General features: G+C 38.6%; 1 protein-coding gene across 2 annotated transcripts in view; it reads left to right on the top strand.

The window, feature by feature from the left end:
- The window catches only part of SAMD8 (sterile alpha motif domain containing 8), a 60,237-nt gene that overhangs the window by 13,899 nt on the left and 24,020 nt on the right, over nt 1-22,318 (top strand). The window contains exons 1-2 of one of the 2 annotated variants that reach the window (XM_023755070.1): nt 13,128-13,148; nt 19,373-19,965. In XM_023755070.1, coding sequence (XP_023610838.1) covers nt 19,388-19,965 — 578 coding nt within the window. In that variant the 5' untranslated portion in view covers nt 13,128-13,148; nt 19,373-19,387. Of the gene's footprint in view, nt 1-13,127; nt 13,149-19,372; nt 19,966-22,318 lie in introns of those variants that run through there. The other variant, XM_006090221.3, reaches the window with a different exon arrangement.

Below are 22,318 nucleotides of genomic sequence, written 5' to 3'. Positions count from 1 at the left end.
CATAGTGGTTAGACATTTATATAACTTAAGAAGTGATCCTTCCCTGGCTGATTTTGCTTAGTGGCTAGAGCATCAGCCCATTGATCAAAGAGTTGCGGGTTTGATTCCCGGTCAAGGACACATACCTGGGTTGCAGGTTCGATCCCAGCCCCGATTGGGGTGCATGTGGGAGGCAACCAATCAATGTATCTCTCACACATCTGTGATTCTCTCATTGGAAAAAATATCCTTGTGTGAGGATTAACAAAAAAAGAAGTGATTCCCCCCAATAAGTCTAGTACCTCCAACACCATACATAGTAATTACAGTATTATTGAATATATTCCCTATGCTATACTTTACATCCTTGTATCTATTTTATAACTGCCAATTTGTACTTCTTAATCCCTTCATCTTTTTCACCCAGTCCCCTAATCCTCATCCTACCTGCCATCAGTTTGTTCTCTATCTATGAGTTTATTTCTGTTTTATTTGTTCATTTATTTTATTTTTTAGATGCTACATATAAGTGAAATCATATGGTAGTTTGTCTTTCTCTGTCTGACTTTTTTCACTTAGCCTAATACCCTCTAGGCTCGTCGATGTTGTCACAAGTGGCAAGGTTTTGCTCTTGTTTTTCTGGCTGAGTAATACTCTATTGTATGTATGTACCACATCTTTATCTGTTCATCTATCAATGGACATGTAGGTTGCTTCCATATCTTGGCTATCTATAATAATAAAAGTATAATATGCTAATTAGACCAGACAGCCAAAGGACCTTCCAGAAGCCGGTGCTATGAGGGCCGAGGCAAGTTGTCACAGCTGCGAGGGCCAAGCCCCTTGCATGAATTTCGTGCATTGGGCCTCTAGTTGTAAATAATGATGCAGTGAATATAAGGATTCACATGTCTTTTCAGATTAGTGTTTTGGGTTTCTTTGAATAAATGCCCAGAAGTGGAATTTCTGGGTCCTTCTTTTTCTCTTGTTAACTTTGTCTTAAAGTCTATTTTGTTTGATAAAAATATTACTACCCCAGCTTTTTTTTTTTTTTTCATTTCCATTTGTATGAACCATCTTTTCCATCCCTTTACTTTCAGTCTGTGTGTCTTTGAATCTGAAATGGGTCTGTTTTTGTTTGTTTGTTTGTTTGTTTTAGTTTATTGTATAAAGTATTATATATAGTATTACATATGTCTCCTTTTTCCCCAATGAGCTCCCCCCAGCCACCCTCACCTCCCTAGTGTCTGTGTCCATTGGTTATGCTTACATGCATGCATACAAGTCCTTTGGTTGATATGTTACCCCACCCCTAACCCCTCCCCTGCCTTCCCACTGAAGTTTGACAGTTTGTTCAATGCGTTTTTGTCTCTATTTTTGTTCATCAGTTTATAATGTTCATTATATTCCACAAATGAGTGAGATCATATGATGTTTATCTTTCTCTGACTGGCTTATTTCGCTTAGCATAATGCTCTTCAGGTCTATCCATGCTGTTGCGAATGGTAAGAGTTCTAAAATGGGTCTTTTATAGGCAGCATATGTATAGGTCTTGTTTTCTTATCCATTCAGCCACCCTATGTCTTTTGATTGGAGTATTTAATTCATTTACATCTAAAGTAATGATTGATATGTATGTAGTTATTGCCATTTTAATATTTATTGCCATTTTAATATTTATATTTTTTATCTTTTTTTCCCCTTCTTCTTAAGTTCCTTTAAAATTTCTTGTAATACTGGTTGGGTGGTAATGAACACCTTTAGCTTTTTCTTATCTGGGAAGCTTTTTATCTCTCTTTCGATTCTAAATGATAGCCTTTCTGAGTAGGGTAATTTTGGTTGTAGGTCCTTGCTTTTTATCAGTTTGAATATTTTTTGCCAATCCCTTCTGGCCTGAATGTTTCTGTTGAGAAATCAGCTGACAGTTTGATGGGAGCTCCCTAGTAGGTAACTAACTGTCTTTCTCTTGCTGCATTTAAGATTCTCTCTTTGTCTTTAATCTTTGCCATTTTAATTATGATGTGTCTTGTTGTGGGTCTCTTTGGGTTCATGTTGTTTGGGATTCTGCACTTTCTGGACTTGTATGTGTATTTCCTTTGCCACGGTAGGAAAATTTTTAGTCATTATTTCTTCAAATAGGTTATCAATCCCTTTCTCTCTCTCTCTCTTCTCCTTTTGGTACCCCTATGATATGAATGTTGTTACCTTCGATGTTGTCCCAGAGGTTCCTTAAACTATACTCATTTAAACAATTTTTTCCCCTTATTTATTTTTAGAGAGGAAGGAAGAGGGATAGAGAGATAGAAATATCAATGAGAGAGAAACATCATTGATCGGCCACCTACTGCATGCCCCACACTGAGGACTGAGCCCACAACTTGGGCATGTGCCCTGACTGGGAATCGAACCAGTGACCTCTTGGTTCATGTGTCGACACTCAACCACTGAACCACACCAGCTGGGCTCACTTTTAATTTCTTTTTGCTGTTCCAATTGGGTGTTTTTTGCTACCTAGTCTTCCAAATTGCTGATTTGGTTCTCCACTTCATCTACTCTGTTATTGATTCTTTCAAGGGTATTCTTCATTTCAGATATTGTATTCCTCATTTCTGACTGGTTCTTTTTTATGTTTTTCTATGTCCTTTTTAATGTTTACTGTCTCTTTGTTTACATTTACAAGGGGTTCATTTATTCTTCCCCTAAGTTCCTTGAACATCCTATCACCATTGTTTTGAATTCTGTATCTGTTACTTTGCTTTCTACCATTTCATTTAATTCTTTTTTTGGGGATTTCTCCTGTTCTTTCATTTGGGGCATGTTTCTTTGTCTCCCCATTTTGGCTGTCTCTCTGTATTTGTTTCTGTATATTAGGTAGATCTGCTATGACTCCCTGTCTTGATGGGGTGGCCTTATGCAGTAGGTAGCCTGTGGGGCTTAGTGATGCAGTCTCCCCAATCACCTGAGTTTGGTGTTCCAGGAACGTTCTTTTTGTGGATTATGTGAGTCCTCCTATTGTAGTTTAGTCTTGATTGTTGTTGGACTGTCCATGGGTGGGATTGACCCTTGGGCTGGTTGATTGTGAGGATTGACCTCGACCAGTGTTTGAGTTGCTGTGGGGAGCTGACCCCAGGAAGTAGAATTCACCCCAGGAGGTTCTTGTGCCTGCCAAGATCTCCCTTGGATGTTTGGCTTGTAGAGTTAATTGGGTCATGCTCTGATGCGATCTGAAGCCAGCCATGGGGTGTATTGGTTCTGGGGCCTCTTGGGAGGGACTCCAGTGCAGATCAATGTCAGATGCTGCCTGTGACTGGCCCTGGGCTATGTGTTAGGATCTACAAAGTGATCCACTATTGGTGGCTGCCTCTGCTGGGTCTAGGTGCACATGGGAGGGGCCAAGCTATCTACTGAATTTCAGCTTCCACTGTACTGAACCTAGGTCAGGACAGCAAAGGGCCCAAGGCTCCCCAAGATCCGCCTCCACCTGCCAGCTGCCTGTTAGGCTCAGCCTCTGAATGAGCCTCTAGTGAATGTGAGATGTATGAGGTGTTCTGAGTGAGTCAGCAGGTAGGGGCGAGTGGTGGTCACCAGATTGATATAGGTTCAAACTCTACATCAGTGCTGAGTTTGAGGCCACTCAGCAAAAGTCTCAGGTTATATCGTGGCCAGCTACCACCCACCTGGGGCCTATGGACCTTTGGGGTGGGGTGGGTTCAAGGGAGTTGTCAGGGTAGGGCCAGTAGAGTCCATCAGGTTAAAACAGATTAAGATTTGGCCATGTGGAAGAAGGGCTCTCCACAGAACCAGTGGCAGTGGTTGGAGCATGTGGAGCAAAAATGGCCCTCGCCCAAAAGTCACATAATTCAGTCTCTACCTGTGTGTCTCTAACATCTCCTGAGTCAGCCCAGACCTCCTCAAAAGCCTTCCAAGAAAGACTGCAGCAGGCCAAGATTGGACCCAGCCAGCTTATTTCTCCCCAGGGTGTGAGCTTTGAGAGGTGGGGCCATGGGAGTCTGGAGGATGGGTCTAGTGCAGTGATGGTGAACCTTTTGAGCTCGGCGTGTCAGCATTTTGAAAAACCCTAACTTAACTCTGGTGCCGTGTCACATATATAAATTTTTTGATATTTGCAACCATAGTAAAAAAAAGATTTATATTTTTGATACTTATTTTATATATTTAAATGCAATTTAACAAAGAAAAATCAACCAAAAAAATGAGTTCACGTGTCACCTCTGACACGTGTGTCATAGGTTCGCCATCACGGGTCTAGTGTATGCCCATGGAATGATGCCTATTGGAGTCGAGTGCTCGACCCCAGAAAAGGTGGCATCTGGCATTTGTGGGCAAGGTGCGAGAGGGACTCAGCACTCAGGGATAATGGCATATGTCCCCCTATACTTCTTCCCAAAGCCACCCTACTCAATTTCTCTCTGTATGACTCCTGTCTGCTCTGAGCCACCTTCCCTCCGCTGGAACCCAGGGTGAGTGTCTGTGAATAAGAGTTTGCACACTGGCTCTTTGAAAGAGTGTCTGGATTTTTAGCAGTCTCCCATCTCACCCTGGCAGATAGTATCCCCCCTGATTTTCACAACCAGATGTTATATAGGCTCTTCTTTCTGGCACTGGTATTCCAGGCTGGGGCATTCAATGTGGGATTGAGACCCCTTACTTCTCAGGAGGGACCTTTGCAGCTGAGATATCCCTCCCAATTCTCAATCACCGCACCTGGGTATAGGATCAGCCCTTTTTGCATCTCTGCCCTTCCTACCAGTCTCACTATGGCATATATATTTAGTTGTAAGACTTCTGTTCAGCTATTCTTCAGTTGGTTATTCAGGTTCATTGTTCTATAATTTAGTTATAATTTTAATTTCGTCCTGGGAGGAGGTGAGTGAAACTTTTACCTCTGCTGCCATCTTGTATCTCCTATTTTGTTTTTTATTTTATCTTATTTTTTTATTAAAGTTTACATTTAATATTATTTTATATTAGTTTCAAGTATACAGCATAGTAGTTAGACAATCATGTGCTTTGCAAAGTGGCTCCATATTTCAAGTACCCACTATATTCCCTATGCTGTACTTTACATCCCCATGACTATTTGTGACTACTAACTTGTATTTCTTAATCCTTTCACCTTTTTCACCCAGCCTCCTAACCTCTCTCCCCCCTTTCTGGCAACCATCAATCTATTCTCTGTATCTATGAGTCTGTTTCTATTTTGTATGTTCATTTATTTTGTTCTTCAGATTCTACATATAAGTGAAGTCATATGGTATTTGTCTTCCTCTGACTTTTTCACTTAACACATTACCCTCTAGGTCCATTCATGCTGTCACAGATGGTAAGATTCTGTTCTTTTTTTATAGCCTCCTGTTTTGTTTAATGATCCTGTTTGGAAGGAGATTGGGAAACTGAGTTATTAAATTATTTTGGTTGCTACTTCCTTTTTGCACATTCATTTAATAATGCTTATTGAAAACTTATTATGTGCTAATCCTATAGGCCTTAGTGATCTTCTTAGTAATCCCTACTATCTTCTCTAAAAATAAAACAAAATAACCTAACAAAACCCACTAAGCTCTCGGGCTGCCTTATGTGCTAGATACATTATTTTTTCTTTTTTTAAATAAATTTTTATTGATTTCAGAGAGGAAGGGAGAGGGAGAGAGAGAGATGGAAACATTAGTGATGAGAGAGAATCATTGATCGGCTGCCTCCTGCACGCCCCCTTCTGGGGATTGAGCCTGCAACCTGGGCATGTGCCCCTGACCGGTATCGAACCTGGGACCCTTCAGTCCACTGAACCAAATCAGCTAGGGCGATACTTATCCTTATTTTCCTCTCCCCTTCCTGACCCCCCCCCCTGCTTTTTTTCATTTGTAGTGTGGTATTTGTTTACTTTCTTAATTCTTGTTACTGTTGAACCTACTTAATAGATGCAATGGCCAGATAATAGCCTTTGTTTTGTTTATATTATTAATGGGACAGTTTACAAAATCTTTTTCCATTGACACAGTGTGCTTGGTTGAGAAAAAATAGTTGTATAACTTATTGAAATAGAACATGTCACTCATTCTAAAGGTAATCCAAGAACATATATATTTAATGAGAACAGTGGATAAAAAACATAGTATGCTTAATTAATTTCCCAGGAAATTCAAGGAAACATCATAAAGTTACTTTGCCTTACTTAGAATGGAACCAGAATGTGGACTTTATGAGAGAGCTTGAAGCCTTTACTTTGGGTACTTCACTGACTTTGAAAGACAGCAACTTGAAGGGCCTGTACTGGTATATTCAATCAGGGTTCACTTGCAAGAGACAAGCTACTCTAGGCTCTGGGCTGGGCTGCTAGGAATGACTTATAGAACAAGAACTGGTATATCAGAGGAGTGCTACTTTTCCATAGTCTGCAAAGGTATTAGGGTGTTAGAAGGCCAGCATGAAACTATTAGTCTAAGAACATATCACCTCAACAGCAAAAAATAACCCAATTAAAAAATGGGCAAAGGACTTAAATAGACATTTCCCTAAAGAAGCTATACAAATGTCCAATAAACACATGAAAAGATTATTAATATCACTATCATTATGGAAATCAAATCAAAACCACAATGAGATACCACTTCACACCAATTACTATTATTAAAGCAAAACAATAAAGAAAAAATAACAAGGCGAGGATGTTGGCAAGGACATAGAAAAATTAGACCACTTGTGCACTGCTGATGGGACTGTAAAATTGTACAGCTGCTTTGAAAAATGGTATAGTGATTCCTGAAAAAATTAAACAGATTTCCTAAACGACCCAGCAATTTCACTTTTGGTAATATATCCAAAAGAAGTGAAAGCAGGATTTGAAGTAACCCAAATGCCCATTGATGCATGAATGGGTAAACAAAATGTGACATATACATAAATGTACTATTATTCAGCCTTAAAAAGGGAGGAAATTCTGACACGTGCTACAACATGGATGAACCTTGAAGATATTAAGCTAAGGGAAGTAAGCCAGACACAAAAGGACAATTATTATATGATTCTGGTTATTTGAGGAATCTAGAATAGTCAAATTCATAAAGACAGAGAGTAGAGTAATGGTTGCCAGGGGCTGGAGAGGGGACAATGGGAAATTATTGTTTAATGAATATGGAATTTCCATTTGAGCTGATGAAAAGTTCCTAGTAATGGATGGTGGGTAGTTATGGTTGCAAACAATGTGAATGTACTTAATGCCACTGAACTGTACACTTAAAAATAGTTAAAATAGTAAGTTTTCTTATATACAGTTTAATACACATACACACAAAGAACATACATAATATAAGGAAGCCAGTACTGTTCTACAACTGTAACTGATTCCTGACATTTAAAAAATTAGTGACTTAAAATGGAAAATTACGTGTGTGTGTGCGCGTACACACACACACACACACACACCACTTTCGCATTCTTCCTTGTGGATAACCAAAACTTTTGTAAAATGGCCACAACTTCACCTCACTTCTACTTTCCGCATCTCATGTCAGCAAATCTAGTTGGCTGAACCCAATTCACATTTAGAATGCTCCTTGCAAGGGATTCTGGGGAATCATTTTTAGCTTTCAACCTCTGCAGTAGCAGAAAACAACTAGAGAGATAGTGGAAAGAATGCTATGTGCCAATGCATATTTGTCACAGACTCTGAGTCAGTGGTGATTCATAGCAGTCACCGGTAATGCTCCTTAAGCCAAGCTGTCATTTCCAGGAGTGGCCAGACTGTCCTGGCCAGTGCTCAGTCACAGAGGTAGGGTGGAGCAAACAAATAACTTCCAAAGGCAGGGTAAGAACAGGGTTTGTTGATAGTCATTATCTCCTTTTGCAGTTCTGGACTGATTGTGCTTAGTTTATTAAACCTGACATACAGTACTTAATACTTTTAATATTGCAGACCACAATTTGAGTTATTTATATTATTGTGAAGAGATTTGGGTCACTCTAAAGGGATGCACTAAAGGCTCATTGATTGAAGAGTAGTTAGACCAATGTTAAGGAATACCAGATTTAAAGTTCTTATATTTATGGTAAGCTCTTTTCATTTTGTTAAGTATGGAGATAAGAACATCATAAATATACTGAGTTGTTTTACTCTCAGGCTGCTGAAATCTCTAATTAGTATTAACTAAATTTGGAAAGAAAAGAAATAAATTCATTAGTAAATAAAAGGTTGATGTGCTAAAAATGCATTTTTTAAATCGTTTTCAAAAATTTCTAACTATGGTTCACCCAAAAGATAAGATATCTTTTGTTCCACTTAGTACAGAACAATCAACTGCTTTTCTTTATCTGTTATCTATGACTTGGAACTAAATTTGATTAATGATTCTGCCTGAATGCACTTTTCTCTTAGTGCTTTGATAATATAGTACTGACCTTTTATAATTAATTTCTTAATTGCTTATATTTCAGAATAAACTTTAAAAAATTTTATCTCAAATTGAAATGTTTCCTTTATACATACCAATTAACATTTTGGACAAGTACCAAGTTTTGCATGCATTATTTCAAAATGTGGATCAAGTTTTAATGACGTACTTGGGAGTTTAGTTGTCTAAATAACACCTCAGATTCTTTGATACAGTTTTCCACTTGCAGAAAGCTAATATAAGGTACTACAGTACTATTTGTAATAGTAATAAAATTGTGAATAATTGCCAACAATGAGAGATAGACAAATTTTATTATTGTATAGCCATGCAATGGAATGCCCTTTTCAGAGGATAATTTAATACCATTAGACAGAACTCAGACAGTAATGTTAAGCTAAATGACACAGATTATTTATGGTATGATTTCTAATTCTAGAACATTCTATAAGAATGTATATATAACAAATTACAAGCAATAGTTCTCTGGGGGGTGATTTAAAAATATTTTAAATGTTCCTCAATGAATATGTATTGCTTCTATGTATTTTTTCCTTTTTATTATGGAGATACATGAAAAGATTTAAACAATGTAAAAATTTGCAGACTAAAACCATAAAAGTCCTTTAGTCCCCTACGCAGACAAATAAAATTCAATTTATCAGCTTGTTCTTTGATAGATTTTGCTTTTGGTATCATGTAAGAAATCTTTACCTAACCTAAGACCAGAAAGATTTTCTCCTATTTTCTTCTAGTCTAAAAGCTTTCTATTTTTAGGTTTTACATTAGGTCTGTGATCTATTTTGAGTTAGTTTTTATATGTGGTGAGAGGTATATATTGATGCTTTTAACATATGGATATCCATTTGTTCCAGTACCATTTGATGAAAAGAATGTCCTTTCTCCACTGAATTGCCTTTGCACATTTGTAGAAAATGAGACATCCATGTAGGTCCATTTCTAGATTCTCTATTGTGTTCTATTGATTTGTTCATCTTTATGCCAGTACTACTTCTTGATTAGGGTACTGTAGTGTGATAGAATTCTAAAATGCCTCCAATGACCTTTGTATAATGGGAGGAGCCTATAAATGTGATGGGCTGTCACTCCTGTGATTAGATTATGTTATCTACCATAGTTGACTAAGAAAGGGAGGTTGTCCTCACTGGGCCTGACCTAATCAAGCAGCCCTTAGAAAGGACTGGGCTTTTCCTGGAGAAGGAGATTCCAAGCACAAGAGGGATTCAACACTCATGTGTCACAAAATGACAGTTTTGGTCAACAATAGATCGCATATACAACTGTGGTCCTATAGGATTGTAATGGAGCTGAAAAATTCCTATTGCCTAGTGACATTGTAGCTGTCAAAACCCTGTAGCGCAACACATTACTCACATGTTTGTTGTGATGCTGGTATAAGCAAACCCACTTTGCTGCCAGTCATACAAAAGTATAGCACATGCACTCAGGCCAGTTAGAGTGCAGGCCTGTGCACCGAAGGGTTGGGTTCCTTCCAGGTCAAGGGCATGTTCCTGGGTTGCAGGTTCGATACCTGGCCCCAGTCAGGAACATGTGGGAGGCAACCAGTTGATGTGTATCTCACACATGGATGTCTCTCTCTCTCTCTCTCTCTCTCTCTCTCTCTCTCTTCCCCCCCCCCCACCTCCCTTCTACCCTCTAGAAAACAAAAAATCATAATAATGGAAAAAATATCCTCCAGTGAGGATTAACCAAAAAAAAAAAAAGTATAACATGATTATGTGCAGTACCTAATACTTGATAATAAACAACTAGTTATTACTGGGTTTATGTACTGACTATGCTTTTAATTGTTATTTTAGAATATTCTTTATACTTAAAAATAAGTTTGCTGCAAAACAGTATGCCATGCTACACCAGCAGCGGCCTCATATATCTCATGTTTACATCTGATTGCATCATTTTCTTTTATGTTTTATTTAATTTTGTTCTTTTGTTTTTAACCTTGCCCAAGGATATGTTTCGAATTGATTTTAGAGAGAGAGAAACATCAATGTGAAAGAGAAACATTGATCAGTTGCCTCCAGTATGCTCCCCAACCAGGGATTGAACATACAACCTTCTGGTGTATGGGACAATGCTCCAACCAACAGCCACCCGTCCAGGGCTAATCTCATGTTTTATAAATGTAGTGTGGCCTAAGTGTACAGTGTTTATAAAGTCTACAGTATGGTACGGTAATGTCCTAGGCCTTCATATTCACTCATTCACTGACTCACCCAGAGCAACTTCCAGTCCTTTGGCCTCCATTCATATTAAGTACCCTACACAGATGTCCCATTTTTATCTTTTATACCATATTTTTACTATACCTTTTCTATGTTTATATACACAAACACATACCATTGTATTGCAGTTACCTAAAGTATTCAGTACGGGATTGTAACCGTGGAGCTGTAGGGTGTACCATATAACATAGATGTGTAGTAGGCTGTACCATCTGGGTTTATGTAAGTGCACTCTGATGTTTACACAACGAAATTGCTTAATGATGCTCAGGATTTATCCCGTCATTAAATGGCACACGGCTATAAATTTATCAATATCTACAAAAAAGCCCTTTGGTATTTTGATTGGATTTGCAGTGAATCTATAGGTCAGATTTGGTAAGAATTGACATCTTGACAATATTGAGTCTTCTGACCCACTCATCTATCATTATATAGATCTTTAATTTCTCTTAGCTGTGTTTTATAGTGTTTAGTATACAGGCCTTTCCCATGTTTGGTCAGATTTATCCTTGAATATTTCATATTTTTATGCTATTATAAATGGTATTGTTTTATAAATTTCAATTTTTTTATGGTCCATTGCTAGTATATAGAAATACAGTTGATTTTTGTCTGTTGATCTTATATCGGGCAATCTTACTAAACTAACTTATTACTTCAAGTAGCTTTTTTGTTTAAATTTCATTGAATATTCTACATAAATGATCATTTTTGTCTTTATTCCTATGTACATAATGTGTCTATTTTCTCTTTTTTGCTTTTAAGATTTTCTCATTGTCACTGGTTTGGGGCAATTTGATATGTATTTATGTTTGGAGTTTATTAAACTTTTTGGGTGTATTTATAGTTTTCACTAAATTTGGCAAATGTTTGGCCATTGTTATTTCAAATATTTTTCTGTCCTCTCCTTCTTATCCTTTGGGGACTACTGTTATACCTCTTTAGGCTGTTTGAAGTTGTCCCACTTCTCACTGATGTGCTTTTCATTTTTTTAACCATTAAGTTCAGTGGCATTAAATACATTCACATTGTTGTGCAACTATCACCACCATCCTGTTCTAGAACTTTTTCCTCATCCCATATGGAAACTCTGTACCCATTAAATAATAACTCCTCATTGTTTCCTATGCCCAGTCCCTGGAAACCACCATTCTACTTCCTGTATCTATGAATTTGACTACTCTAGGTATCTCATGTAAGTGGAATCATACAATATTTGTCTTTTAGTCTCTGGCTTGTTTAAATTAACACACTGTCTTCAAAGTTCCTTTTAAAGGCAGAATAATATTATCTTCATTTTTCAAAAGTCCTTTTGCACTGGCCGGTGTGGCTCATGTGGTGGGCATCATCCTGTGCCCCCAGAGGTTGCTGGTTCGATTCCCAGTTAAGGGCACATGCCCAGATTTTAGGCTCCTAAAACATCGATTTTTTTCTTTCTCTCTCCCTCTCTAAAAATCAAACTATTTTTTTTTAGTCTCTTTTCTTCTTGTGTTTCATTTTGAACTATTTCTATTGTTATGTGTTCAGGTTTATTATTTTTATCTTTTGCAATGTCTAATCAGGTATTAATCCTATTACATGTGTTTTTCATTACATATATTGTCATTTAATCTGCAGAATTTTGAGTTGGATCTTTTTATGTGTCCATGTCATTATTTGACCTTTTGAATATATATAATACACTTTTTTATAACAGTTAATTTCCTTGTCTGCTAATTCTGTTATCTGGGTCAATTAATTGATTTTTTATTCATTATAGATAAATTTTTCTACTTTATTACATGCCTGATCATCTTTGATTGGATGCCAGACATTATGAATTTCAGTATACTTTTATTGATTTCAGAGAGGTAGGGAGAGGGATAGAGAGAGATAGAAACATCAATGATGAGAGAGAATCTGATTGGCTGCCTCCTGCATGCCCCCTACTGGGGATCGAGCCTGCAACCCGGGCATGTGCCCTGACCAGGAATCAAACTGTGACCTCTTGTTCATAGGTCAATGCTCAACCATTGAGCCACATCCACCGGGCCTGAATACTTTTCTATTTCTACTAATATTCCTGAGCTTTGCTGTGGAATGTAGTTTAATTACTTAAAAACAATTTGATCCTTTTGGGTCTTGCTTTTAAGATTTGTTCAACTGGACCAGAGATGTGGCTAGTCCAGGGCATGGTTTCTTAATATCAACACTATAACATTTTGGGCCAGATAATTCTTTGTTGTGAAAGGCTGTTCTGTGCTTTGCAGAAGGTTTAATAGCATCCTTAGCCTCTTTAGGTGACCCCTAATTGTGACAACCAGATGTCTCCAGAAATTGCCATATGTTTTTACAAATTGCACCCCCCTCCATTGAAAATTACTGCTTTAGGATTAATTTTGCCTCAGTACTCTGACAAGATCTTCCTGTATAATCTAGCCAGTGTTCCATGAATCATGAGATGTTGTTTTTCAGTCTGGCTGTTTGTGAAAGGCACTGTTATTGGCCTTGGGTAAGTACTGGGCACTGTTCCCTCTGATCTTTTGGATGGTTGGTTGTTTGTGGGGGTTTTTTCAGTCTTTTTTTCTTTCGTCACATACATGCACTGATCAGCACTCAGCTTCACATTCAAGGGAGACGCTCTGCAGATCTCTGGAGTCCCATCTTAAATCCGTTTGGGCTGCTATAGCAAAAATACCAGGGATTGCTTAAACAACACACATTTATTTCTCATAGTTCTGAAGGCTGAATCCAAGATCAAAGTGCCAGCAGACTTTTGTCTAGTGAAGTCCCACTTCCTGGCTAATAAATGGTCCTCTTCTAACTGTCTTTACAGGGCAGAAGGATGAGAGAACTCTCTAGGGTGTCTCTTATAAGGTCACTAATTCCATTCATGAGGCTTCTGCCCTCATGACCTAATCACCTCCTAATACCATCCCCCTGGGGGTTATGAATTTTTTTTGGGGGGGGGGACACAGACTTATTTAGTCCATAACAAATTCTCCGTGCATCTTTCTGCTCGCCAGTATTCTATCCCATGAACACTAGCCACCTTGATCTCTTCGGACTCTCAGCTCTGTCTCCTCAACTTAGCAAGTCTGCCAGGCCTCGTCCAGTTTCTGTCCGGTGCCATTCTGTCTAAAAACACTCAAGGCAGTAAGCTGGGGCAGTGGGGCTCACCTAGTTAGTTCCTGTCTCTTGGGGATCTCTTCCGTTGTCTGATGCCCAGTGTCTTGAAACTGTTCCCCCACCTCATATATTTTGTCTGCTTTCTGGTTCTTTCAGGTGGGGGGTTAAATCTGGTCCCTCTTAGAAGCAGAAATCCCTTTAACTGGTAATTAATTCATATTAATTATTGATTAAAGCCGAAAGTGTTCTTAAACATTTACTAACCTAATTTCTTCATTTTATGGATTTGTATGAAATCTATAGCAGTCATATTCTTCGTTTAAAGCCTCCTATTTCCTGTAGTTCTTATGGCACAACATAAATATTAAATTGGTCCTAAGCCTTCTATCATCTTTTAATATACCTCTTCAATGCAGGTTTTCACAGTGTTAGCTAAATATGGGCCCCTAACTATATGCAGTAGCATACAATTAAAGGACATGCCCCAACCTGATGAAGCACAACAGTGGAATGCGTCATGTTTTTAGGGCTCTGCCACAGCAGGCTCACAGACTTCCAGGAGGCTTCCTTGTATGATAACTCATATTTTCTAGTAGCTAACACACCACCACCATCAAAGCTTGGTCTGTTAGCCTGATTGAGGGTCTAAAGAACTGGTGATATAAGAAAGAAAAAACAATGAAAAAGAAGATCATTTTGAGCAGATTATGATACAAATCTATACTGAAAAATAATGCTACAAGGATGGGAGTGACTTGGAACCCATTGATGGTAAGCTGTTGGAAAGAGGAGAAAGGTAGCAAAATAGAAATAAAATAACAGAAGTCAAGCCTTGTTTTGTGTGAATGAGCTTCACAAATTTGCTGCGTTGTAACTGCTGCAGAAATTGTAGCATGTGCTTGTTGGATTTTCAAGGATGAAGTAATTTATTCAGAGCGGTTGGGGGAAAGATATGTACATACCTTAGTGGGCAGGATGAAACCATCTGGCTATGTATATAAATAAAACAGTGAAATCATACGTTAATGGAATATTATGTATATTTATGTATTCAGTGATATGCATCAATGTGTATAAATTCCATGTGTTAAAGTGAATAAATCATAATGCTTTGGCCTTTGGGACAGGTGATTATATGCTCTAGATAAGAGTTGAGAAAAGAGTTTTTTGTAGCTCTTCAGTATATAAGAATTAGATAGCCTTTTTAAATGTGCAGATAACTTATGGATGGATATGCTGTTAATTTTCCAAGACTGAAAAGCTATTGTGTATTGATAATGTTAAGATCTCTGTTTGGAAACAAAATATGATTTAAGGCTTCCAAAAACTAGGATTGCTTTTTAGTAATTAAGAAATAAATATTTAATGAGAGTATTTCTTGTTTGCTGAATATTTTTGATGGTGTCAGTGGTGCTCATGTAGTTAAGTATCTGCCTTTTTCAAGAGTGTGTGTGGGTAGGGAGAGAATTCAGAACAGTAGCAGCTTTTTACTTTCCTCAGCATAAGGCAGCATAGAAGCTGTTTCATAGCCAAAAATGCATGTTCTAAGGGAATGCTAAACACCAAAATCAGGAATTATTTATTACATCGGAGTAGAGGAAGGGGATGCTATCAGGAAAGGACATTTACTTGTATTTATATTTGGTTTTGCTTTTGAAAGCAAACTTTTTAAATAAAATTTAACATGTAGAGAAAAGTGTAGATCGTAAGTATATATAGCTTGATGAATTTTCACAAAGTGAATATATCTGTAAACTAATACTCATATTAAGAAACAGAACATTTGTATTGGATCTGGGTAGTGGCCACATGGGTATTTGTTGTATCATTCTTTTTTAAGTAATTTAAAGTATGTTTTATAAATATCATCTCAGAAGGAAATATGGTTTTGAGAGATCTGGAAAATGTCAGAAAACCACAGGCCTTACTAGTTGAGAAATTTTAGGGAAATAGGTTTTTCCCATGTAGGCCTTTGTCTCCCGTGTATCTGATAAAAGTTTATAAACCTGATACTGGTCCAAGTTACTGAAAGTTTTAAAATGGAAAAAGAACAGTGCTGTGTGGGATCAACGTAATAAAAATTATTTGTACTTTTTGGAACAATACATTCTTAGCCATTTATAGTTTGCAATATAAAGTTTGGGTCCTCAAATTTATGGATTTGTTGAAATGACAGTTTTGGTTTTAAATTTTTATCACTAAAATCTCGATAGTTTAAGAAGGAAATTCCTTATTCAGTTCTATAATGGGATACTCAAAGTATAGAAAAACTGAGCTAATAAGATATTTATAAATATTTATATCTAGTTTAAAAGCTATATATCTGTTATAGAAATTGTTGTTTTTATAGTACACAGAAATATGCTTGATCTAAGGGGTTTCCTGAAATTAGTTATCTATCTACCATTGTGGTGTGTTTTTTTATTTTATTTTATTTTATTTTATTTTATTTATTTAAATGTTTATTGATGAGAATATTACAGATGTCCCTCCTTTTTCCCTCCATTGTTTCCCTTCACCTGGTTCCTGCCCCACTCCTGGCCTTCTTTACCCTATTGTCTGTGTCCATAGGTAATGCATATATATACATATAAAATCTTTGTTTAATCTCTTCCTGCTCCCCCCCATCCCTCTTCCCTCTGAGAATCATCAGTCTGTTCCATTTCCATGCCTCTGATTCTATTTTACTCACTAGTTTATTCTGTTCATTAGATTTCTCATTTGTTTATTTTGATTTTTAGATTTAATTGTTGATAGATATGTATTTAGTACATTTTTAATTCTCATATTTTTTATCTTTTTTTCTTCTATTTCTTTCACCAGGTAGGGGAAATTTTCTGTCATTATTTCTTCAAATAGGTTTCAATATCTTACTCTCTCTCTCTTTTTCTGGCACCCCTATAATGCGAATGTTAGTACACTTGAAGTTGTCCCACAGGCTCCTTATATATCTTCATATTTTTGGATTCTTTTTTCAATTTGCTCTTCTGATTGGGTGTTTTTTGCTTCCTCATATTTCAAATCATTGATTTGATTCTCAGAATCCTCTACTCTACTGTTGAATCCCTGTATGTTATTCTTTATTTCAGTCAGTGTATGCTTAATTTCTGATGGTCCTTTTCCATTTTTTGGCATTCTCACTAAGATCCTGAAAAGTCTCATTAAGTCTTTGAGGTCTCAAGAAGATTTTTGAGTAACATTATAACTGTGGTTTTGAACTCTATATCCAATAGTTTGCTTTCTTCTATTTCTTTTATTTGTGACATGTTTCTTTGTCTCTGCATTTTGGCTGCTTCCCTGTGTTTGTTTCTATATATTAGGTAGAGCTGCTATGTCTCCTTAATTTGGTAGAGTGGCCTTGTGTAGTAGGTGTCCTAAAGGGCCCAGTGGCTTAGCCTCCCTCACCTGAGCTGAGCACTCTAGGTGTGCCCTTTTGAGGGCTGTATGCACAATCTTGTTACAGTTGAGACTTTATTGCTGTTGGTGTCACTGGAAGGAATTGACCTCCAGGCCAATTGGCTGTGGGGACCAGCTGCAACTACAATGGGAGAGCTGCTATGCAGGAGACACCCCTATGGAGCAGGACTTGCTTCAGTGGGGCTTTGGTGCTCACTGAATCTACCCCTTGAGTGTGTCACTTATGGATGTGTAGAGTTGTAATCTGGTATGGTCTAATGCTGACCACTGGGTGCACTGGCTCTTGGGTCTCCAGGAAAGTGCAAAGTCAGCCATTGCCTGGGGCCACCCAGCAGGAACTACAGACAGATCTGCAGATTCCTCCTCTTTGTATCTGGTTTGGAAGTGCCCAGGCGAGGCCCAGCTGTGAAGTAAGGCAGGCTGGTATAGTGCCAGGACTTGGGCCTTTTATTGATAGGTTTGGGGCTCCCTGACCCAGCTGCAGCTTGTTTGAGAGATTTTAGCGAAGTCTGAAGCCTGAGCAAGGACAGGTCATTCATATGCAAAAGTGGCTGCACACAGGTTGGGTGGGGGTTGCAAATTGGATGGGGCAGGGTCTCAGGGAATCACTAGGGCAGAGCAAACAGAAGTGGCTGCCAGTCAGCCCTCCTACCGAGGAGGTCCCAGCATAAGAACCATGACCCCTGCCAGCACCTCTGTCTGGGAGAAAGCTATCCTCAAGTTCCTGCCCCAATGTCAGGTAGTCTACTTCCTCCTCATATGCGTCTGTGTCCCCCAGAGCCTTGCCCTGACACTGGAGTGCAGAGGAAGTAAGACTTTGTAAGTTCAGTTTGTGCACCGACCCTTGAAGAGGAACAGCTGGGTCTCCAGCAGCCTCCATGTTACTGAGCCCCAATCCCTGCTGGTTTTTACAGCCTATAGTTATGGGGACTTATTTTCCCAGCTCTGGGAGCCAGGGCTGGGGTTCTGGTGTGGGGCTGGGCCTCTTGCTCCTCATGGGCCTCCACAGAGATGATCTCCCTCCTGATTAAAAAGTGGCACATGTGAGTGCTCATCCAGCCCCGTCTGCAACTCTGCCCCTCCTACCAGTCTCAATATGCTTTCTTCTTTTCTTCTCTGATTGTAGGACTTCCATTCAGCCAGCTTTCAGGCCGTTCTGGATGATGGTTGTTCTGTATTTTAGTTGTAATTTTAATATAGTTGTAGGAGGCAGCAAGTACAGGCATTTACCTACACCGCCATCTTGGTTCTCCTGTGGTGTTCTGTTTTGTTTTGAAATATATTTTTATTGATTTCCGAGGAAGGAAGAGGGAGAGAGTGATAGAAACATCAATGATAAGAGAGAATCATTGATTGGCTGCCTCCTGCATGCCCCCTACTGGGGATTGAGCCTGCAACCTGGGCATGTACCCTGACTGGGAATCAAACCCTTACCTCTTGGTTCATAGGTGATTTTCTTTTTTTTTTTTTTTTTTTTTAAATATATTTTATTGATTTTTTTACAGAGAGGAAGGGAGAGGGATAGAGAGTTAGAAACATCAGTCAGCTGCCTCCTGCACACCTCCTACTGGGGATGTGCCCGCAACCAAGGTACATGCCCTTGACCAGAATCGAACCTGGGACCTTTCAGTCCACAGGCCGATGCTCTATCCACTGAGCCAAAGCGGTTAGGGCGATAGGTGATTTTCAACCAGTGAGTCACACCAGCCAGGTTTTTTTGTGTTTGTTTTTGTTTTTTAATGTGGTGTTTTTTTTCTTTTTGGAAGAGGGGGCAATACTTATTCCATGAACATGAAGATTTCTGAAATTTATTTTTTACATATAATAAATCTTTACATCTCATTTTATGAAAAGTATTAAAATGGGATTTTCTCCATTGCTTTCAATAGTAGGCTTTATATAATTAAGTTATGGCTGCTATGGTGTGGAAAAGTCATTTATAAAAAAATTTTTTGTAAAAATGTTTGGTCATTAGCTTCCTTTATGTTAATGGGATAATAGGCATAAATTATTAGAATTTTAACCTATTGAAAACCACTCATTATTGAATATTTGTTTCTTTATTCTAGAAGCCAATAGGGCAGTGTAGGTAAATTACCGTTTCTGGTATGTTTATGCGTATTTGGTCTTCAAAGGAGTTGCTAAGACACACTGAAGATTTTGTTTTGTTTTTCTGTTTTCCCTTGACAGACAGTGGAGGAGGAAATGGCTGGTCCTAATCAACTCTGCATTCGCCGCTGGACAACCAAGCATGTGGCTGTTTGGCTGAAGGATGAAGGCTTCTTTGAATATGTGGACATATTATGCAATAAGCACCGACTTGATGGAATCACATTGCTAACATTAACTGAATATGATCTCCGGTCTCCTCCTCTGGAAATCAAAGTCTTAGGGGACATTAAAAGGTTAATGCTTTCCGTCCGGAAATTGCAGAAAATACATATTGATGTTTTAGAAGAGATGGGATACAACAGTGACAGTCCCATGAGTTCCATGACCCCTTTCATCAGTGCTCTTCAGAGTGCAGAGTGGCTCTGTAATGGGGAGCCTTCACATGACTGTGATGGACCCATCATTGATTTGAATTCTGATCAGTACCAATACATGAATGGTAAAAACAAACATTCTGTTCGAAGATTGGACCCAGAGTACTGGAAGACCATATTGAGTTGTATATATGTTTTTATAGTATTCGGTTTTACATCTTTCATTATGGTTATAGTCCATGAGCGAGTGCCTGACATGCAGACCTACCCACCGCTCCCAGATATATTCTTAGACAGGTAAGTTTTGTTTCTAGTTGCCAAATTTGTAGAAGATTGCTATAACAGCAATGATAAAAACATATTTATAACCGCTATTGTTCTTTTGATTGATATATACTTTTCATTTGCTTTATCTGATAATATAGAACAATATGCTTTGAAATTGCCTCTTTCTCTTAGAGTAAACCAGACCTTAACCCTAGGTGAGTGAGAGAGACCACTATTTAATTTATTTTTCTATAACTATATTATAGCTCCCTGAGCACTTCAGATTTTAAAGGGGTTTCCCAGAAGTTTGTAATAAATGAAATTTGGTTACTTACTTTTTTTTTTAATGATGATCAGGGTTCTGCTTTTCCAAAAATATGGAGAGGTCTCCTGTATCACCACATAAATCGGGATTATCACAAATAGTACATACTGATTCATTGATAGTATTCGGTTGTTTTTAGGAATTTCCAAATGAATAAAAGTTTTAGTAATTTTAGCATTTTCCTAATAAAAGGTTAATATGCTAATTAGCCGGGGAGGCCTTCTGGACAAACCCATGGTGGCGGGGCTGAGGCAGAGGCAGTAAAGGGCAATCAGCCCAGGGGGGGGGGGCAGTTGGGGGTGATCAGGCTGGCAGGGGGCCCAGTTGGGGGTGTCCAGCCCGGGGGGGGGGGGTAGAGTGGTTAGGGGCAATCAGGCAGGCAGGCAGGTGAGTGGTTAGGAGTCAGCCGTCCTGGATTGCGAGAGGGGTGTCTGACTGCCGGTTTAGGCCCGATCCCGATATGGGATCGGGCCTAAACCGGCAGTCGGACATCCCCAGATTGGACAAGATGCAGGCTGGGCTGAGGGACAGCCCCCCCCCAACCCCCCCCCCATGCATGAATTTTGTGGGTTTTATTTTTGTGATTTTTTTTTTTAAACTAAGGGGGGTCCACACCATCGACACTTTTATTTCTCTCGCTTTTAAAGAATTTTAAACCAAATTTTTAGAGAGAGAGGATGGCAGATAGAGAGAGAGAGAGAGAGAGAGAGAGAGAGAGAGAGAGAGAGAGAGTGATGAGAGAGAGAGAGAGAGAGAGAGAGAGAGAGAGAGAGAGAGAGATGAGAGCAACACATCGATTGTCTTCCTTTTGCATGCCCCCTGCTGGGGATTGAGCCCACAACCCAGGCATGTGCCCCGATTGGGAATCGAACTGGCAATCTTTTGGTGCACAGGACAATGCCCAACCAAGTCACACCAGCCAGGGCTATATTTGTGATTTTTAAAAAAGTATTTTAAAAGTTTGTAGTGCTTTCTTCTTTATTTTTATAAAATGTTTTACCCTTTTGAAGGTGCCTAATAATTCATGTTTTTTAGTCAAATGGGTTAAAATGTCCACTTTGATGGCAGGATGACATATATATCCATATTCAGTCCCCTCTCTAACCCCTACTAAAAGCATAGTATAGAGGTTTTTAATGTTTGTTTGCTTTAAGTTGTACACCATAAGAATGGGTCAGATAAGAGAGAAGAAAACAGCCATACATTTTTGGAAGTTTGAAAGCAGATGAGTGGCAACTAGCAAATCTAAAATAACCTATTCTGAAACAAGTAGTCAATAAAACTAAGAACCAACCCAGTCTATGTTTCAGATTTCTCAAAGCTCTGGATATTGGAGGTGAAAGAGTGGTAGATACTAAAATAAGAATTAAGTGGAAGCTGTTCAAGAAGCTTGTTAGATCCCTGTATCTCTTTCCCTATTCTATACAGTTTTCCCAGCTGAAAAGGAGGGCCCCCCAAGGAAATAAGGAAGAAAGCATGTGGCTATCTGGGAATGAGTACTCTAAGCAGAGGAAACAGCAACATGCAAAAATCTGAAATTGGTAGTATGCTTTAGCATGTGTAAGTAACAGCAAGTGAGAGATTGGGAGAACAGTTGCAGATGAGGTCTGAGAGGAGACAGGAATCCAGATTTTGTAGGGACCAATTGTAAGAGCTTTAGCTTTCATTTTGAGTGAAAGGAAAACTATTGGGAAGTATTTAGAAGTATTTAGAATGAACTAACTTCCATTTTAAAAGGTCCTTCTAGTTGTTGTATTAAGAATAGCCTGGGGGACTGGGAGTAAGACAGCAGGGATTAGGTAAATTACTGAATTCATCTAGGTCAGTGGTTCTCAACCTGTGGGTCACGACCCCTTTGGCGGTCGAACGACCCTTTCACAGGGGTCACCTAAGACCATCCTGCATATCAGATATTTACATTACGATTCATAACAGTAGCAACATTACAGTTATGAAGTAGCAACGAAAATAATTTTATGGTTGGGTCACAACATGAGGAACTGTATTTAAAGGGCCAGAAGGTTGAGAACCACTGATCTAGGTAAAGATGAGGTGGAT

This window comes from Myotis lucifugus, unplaced genomic scaffold (assembly GCF_000147115.1).
Source record: "Myotis lucifugus unplaced genomic scaffold, Myoluc2.0 scaffold_69, whole genome shotgun sequence".
NCBI lineage: Eukaryota > Metazoa > Chordata > Mammalia > Chiroptera > Vespertilionidae > Myotis > Myotis lucifugus.
This window is presented reverse-complemented; position numbering and strand designations above follow the sequence as displayed.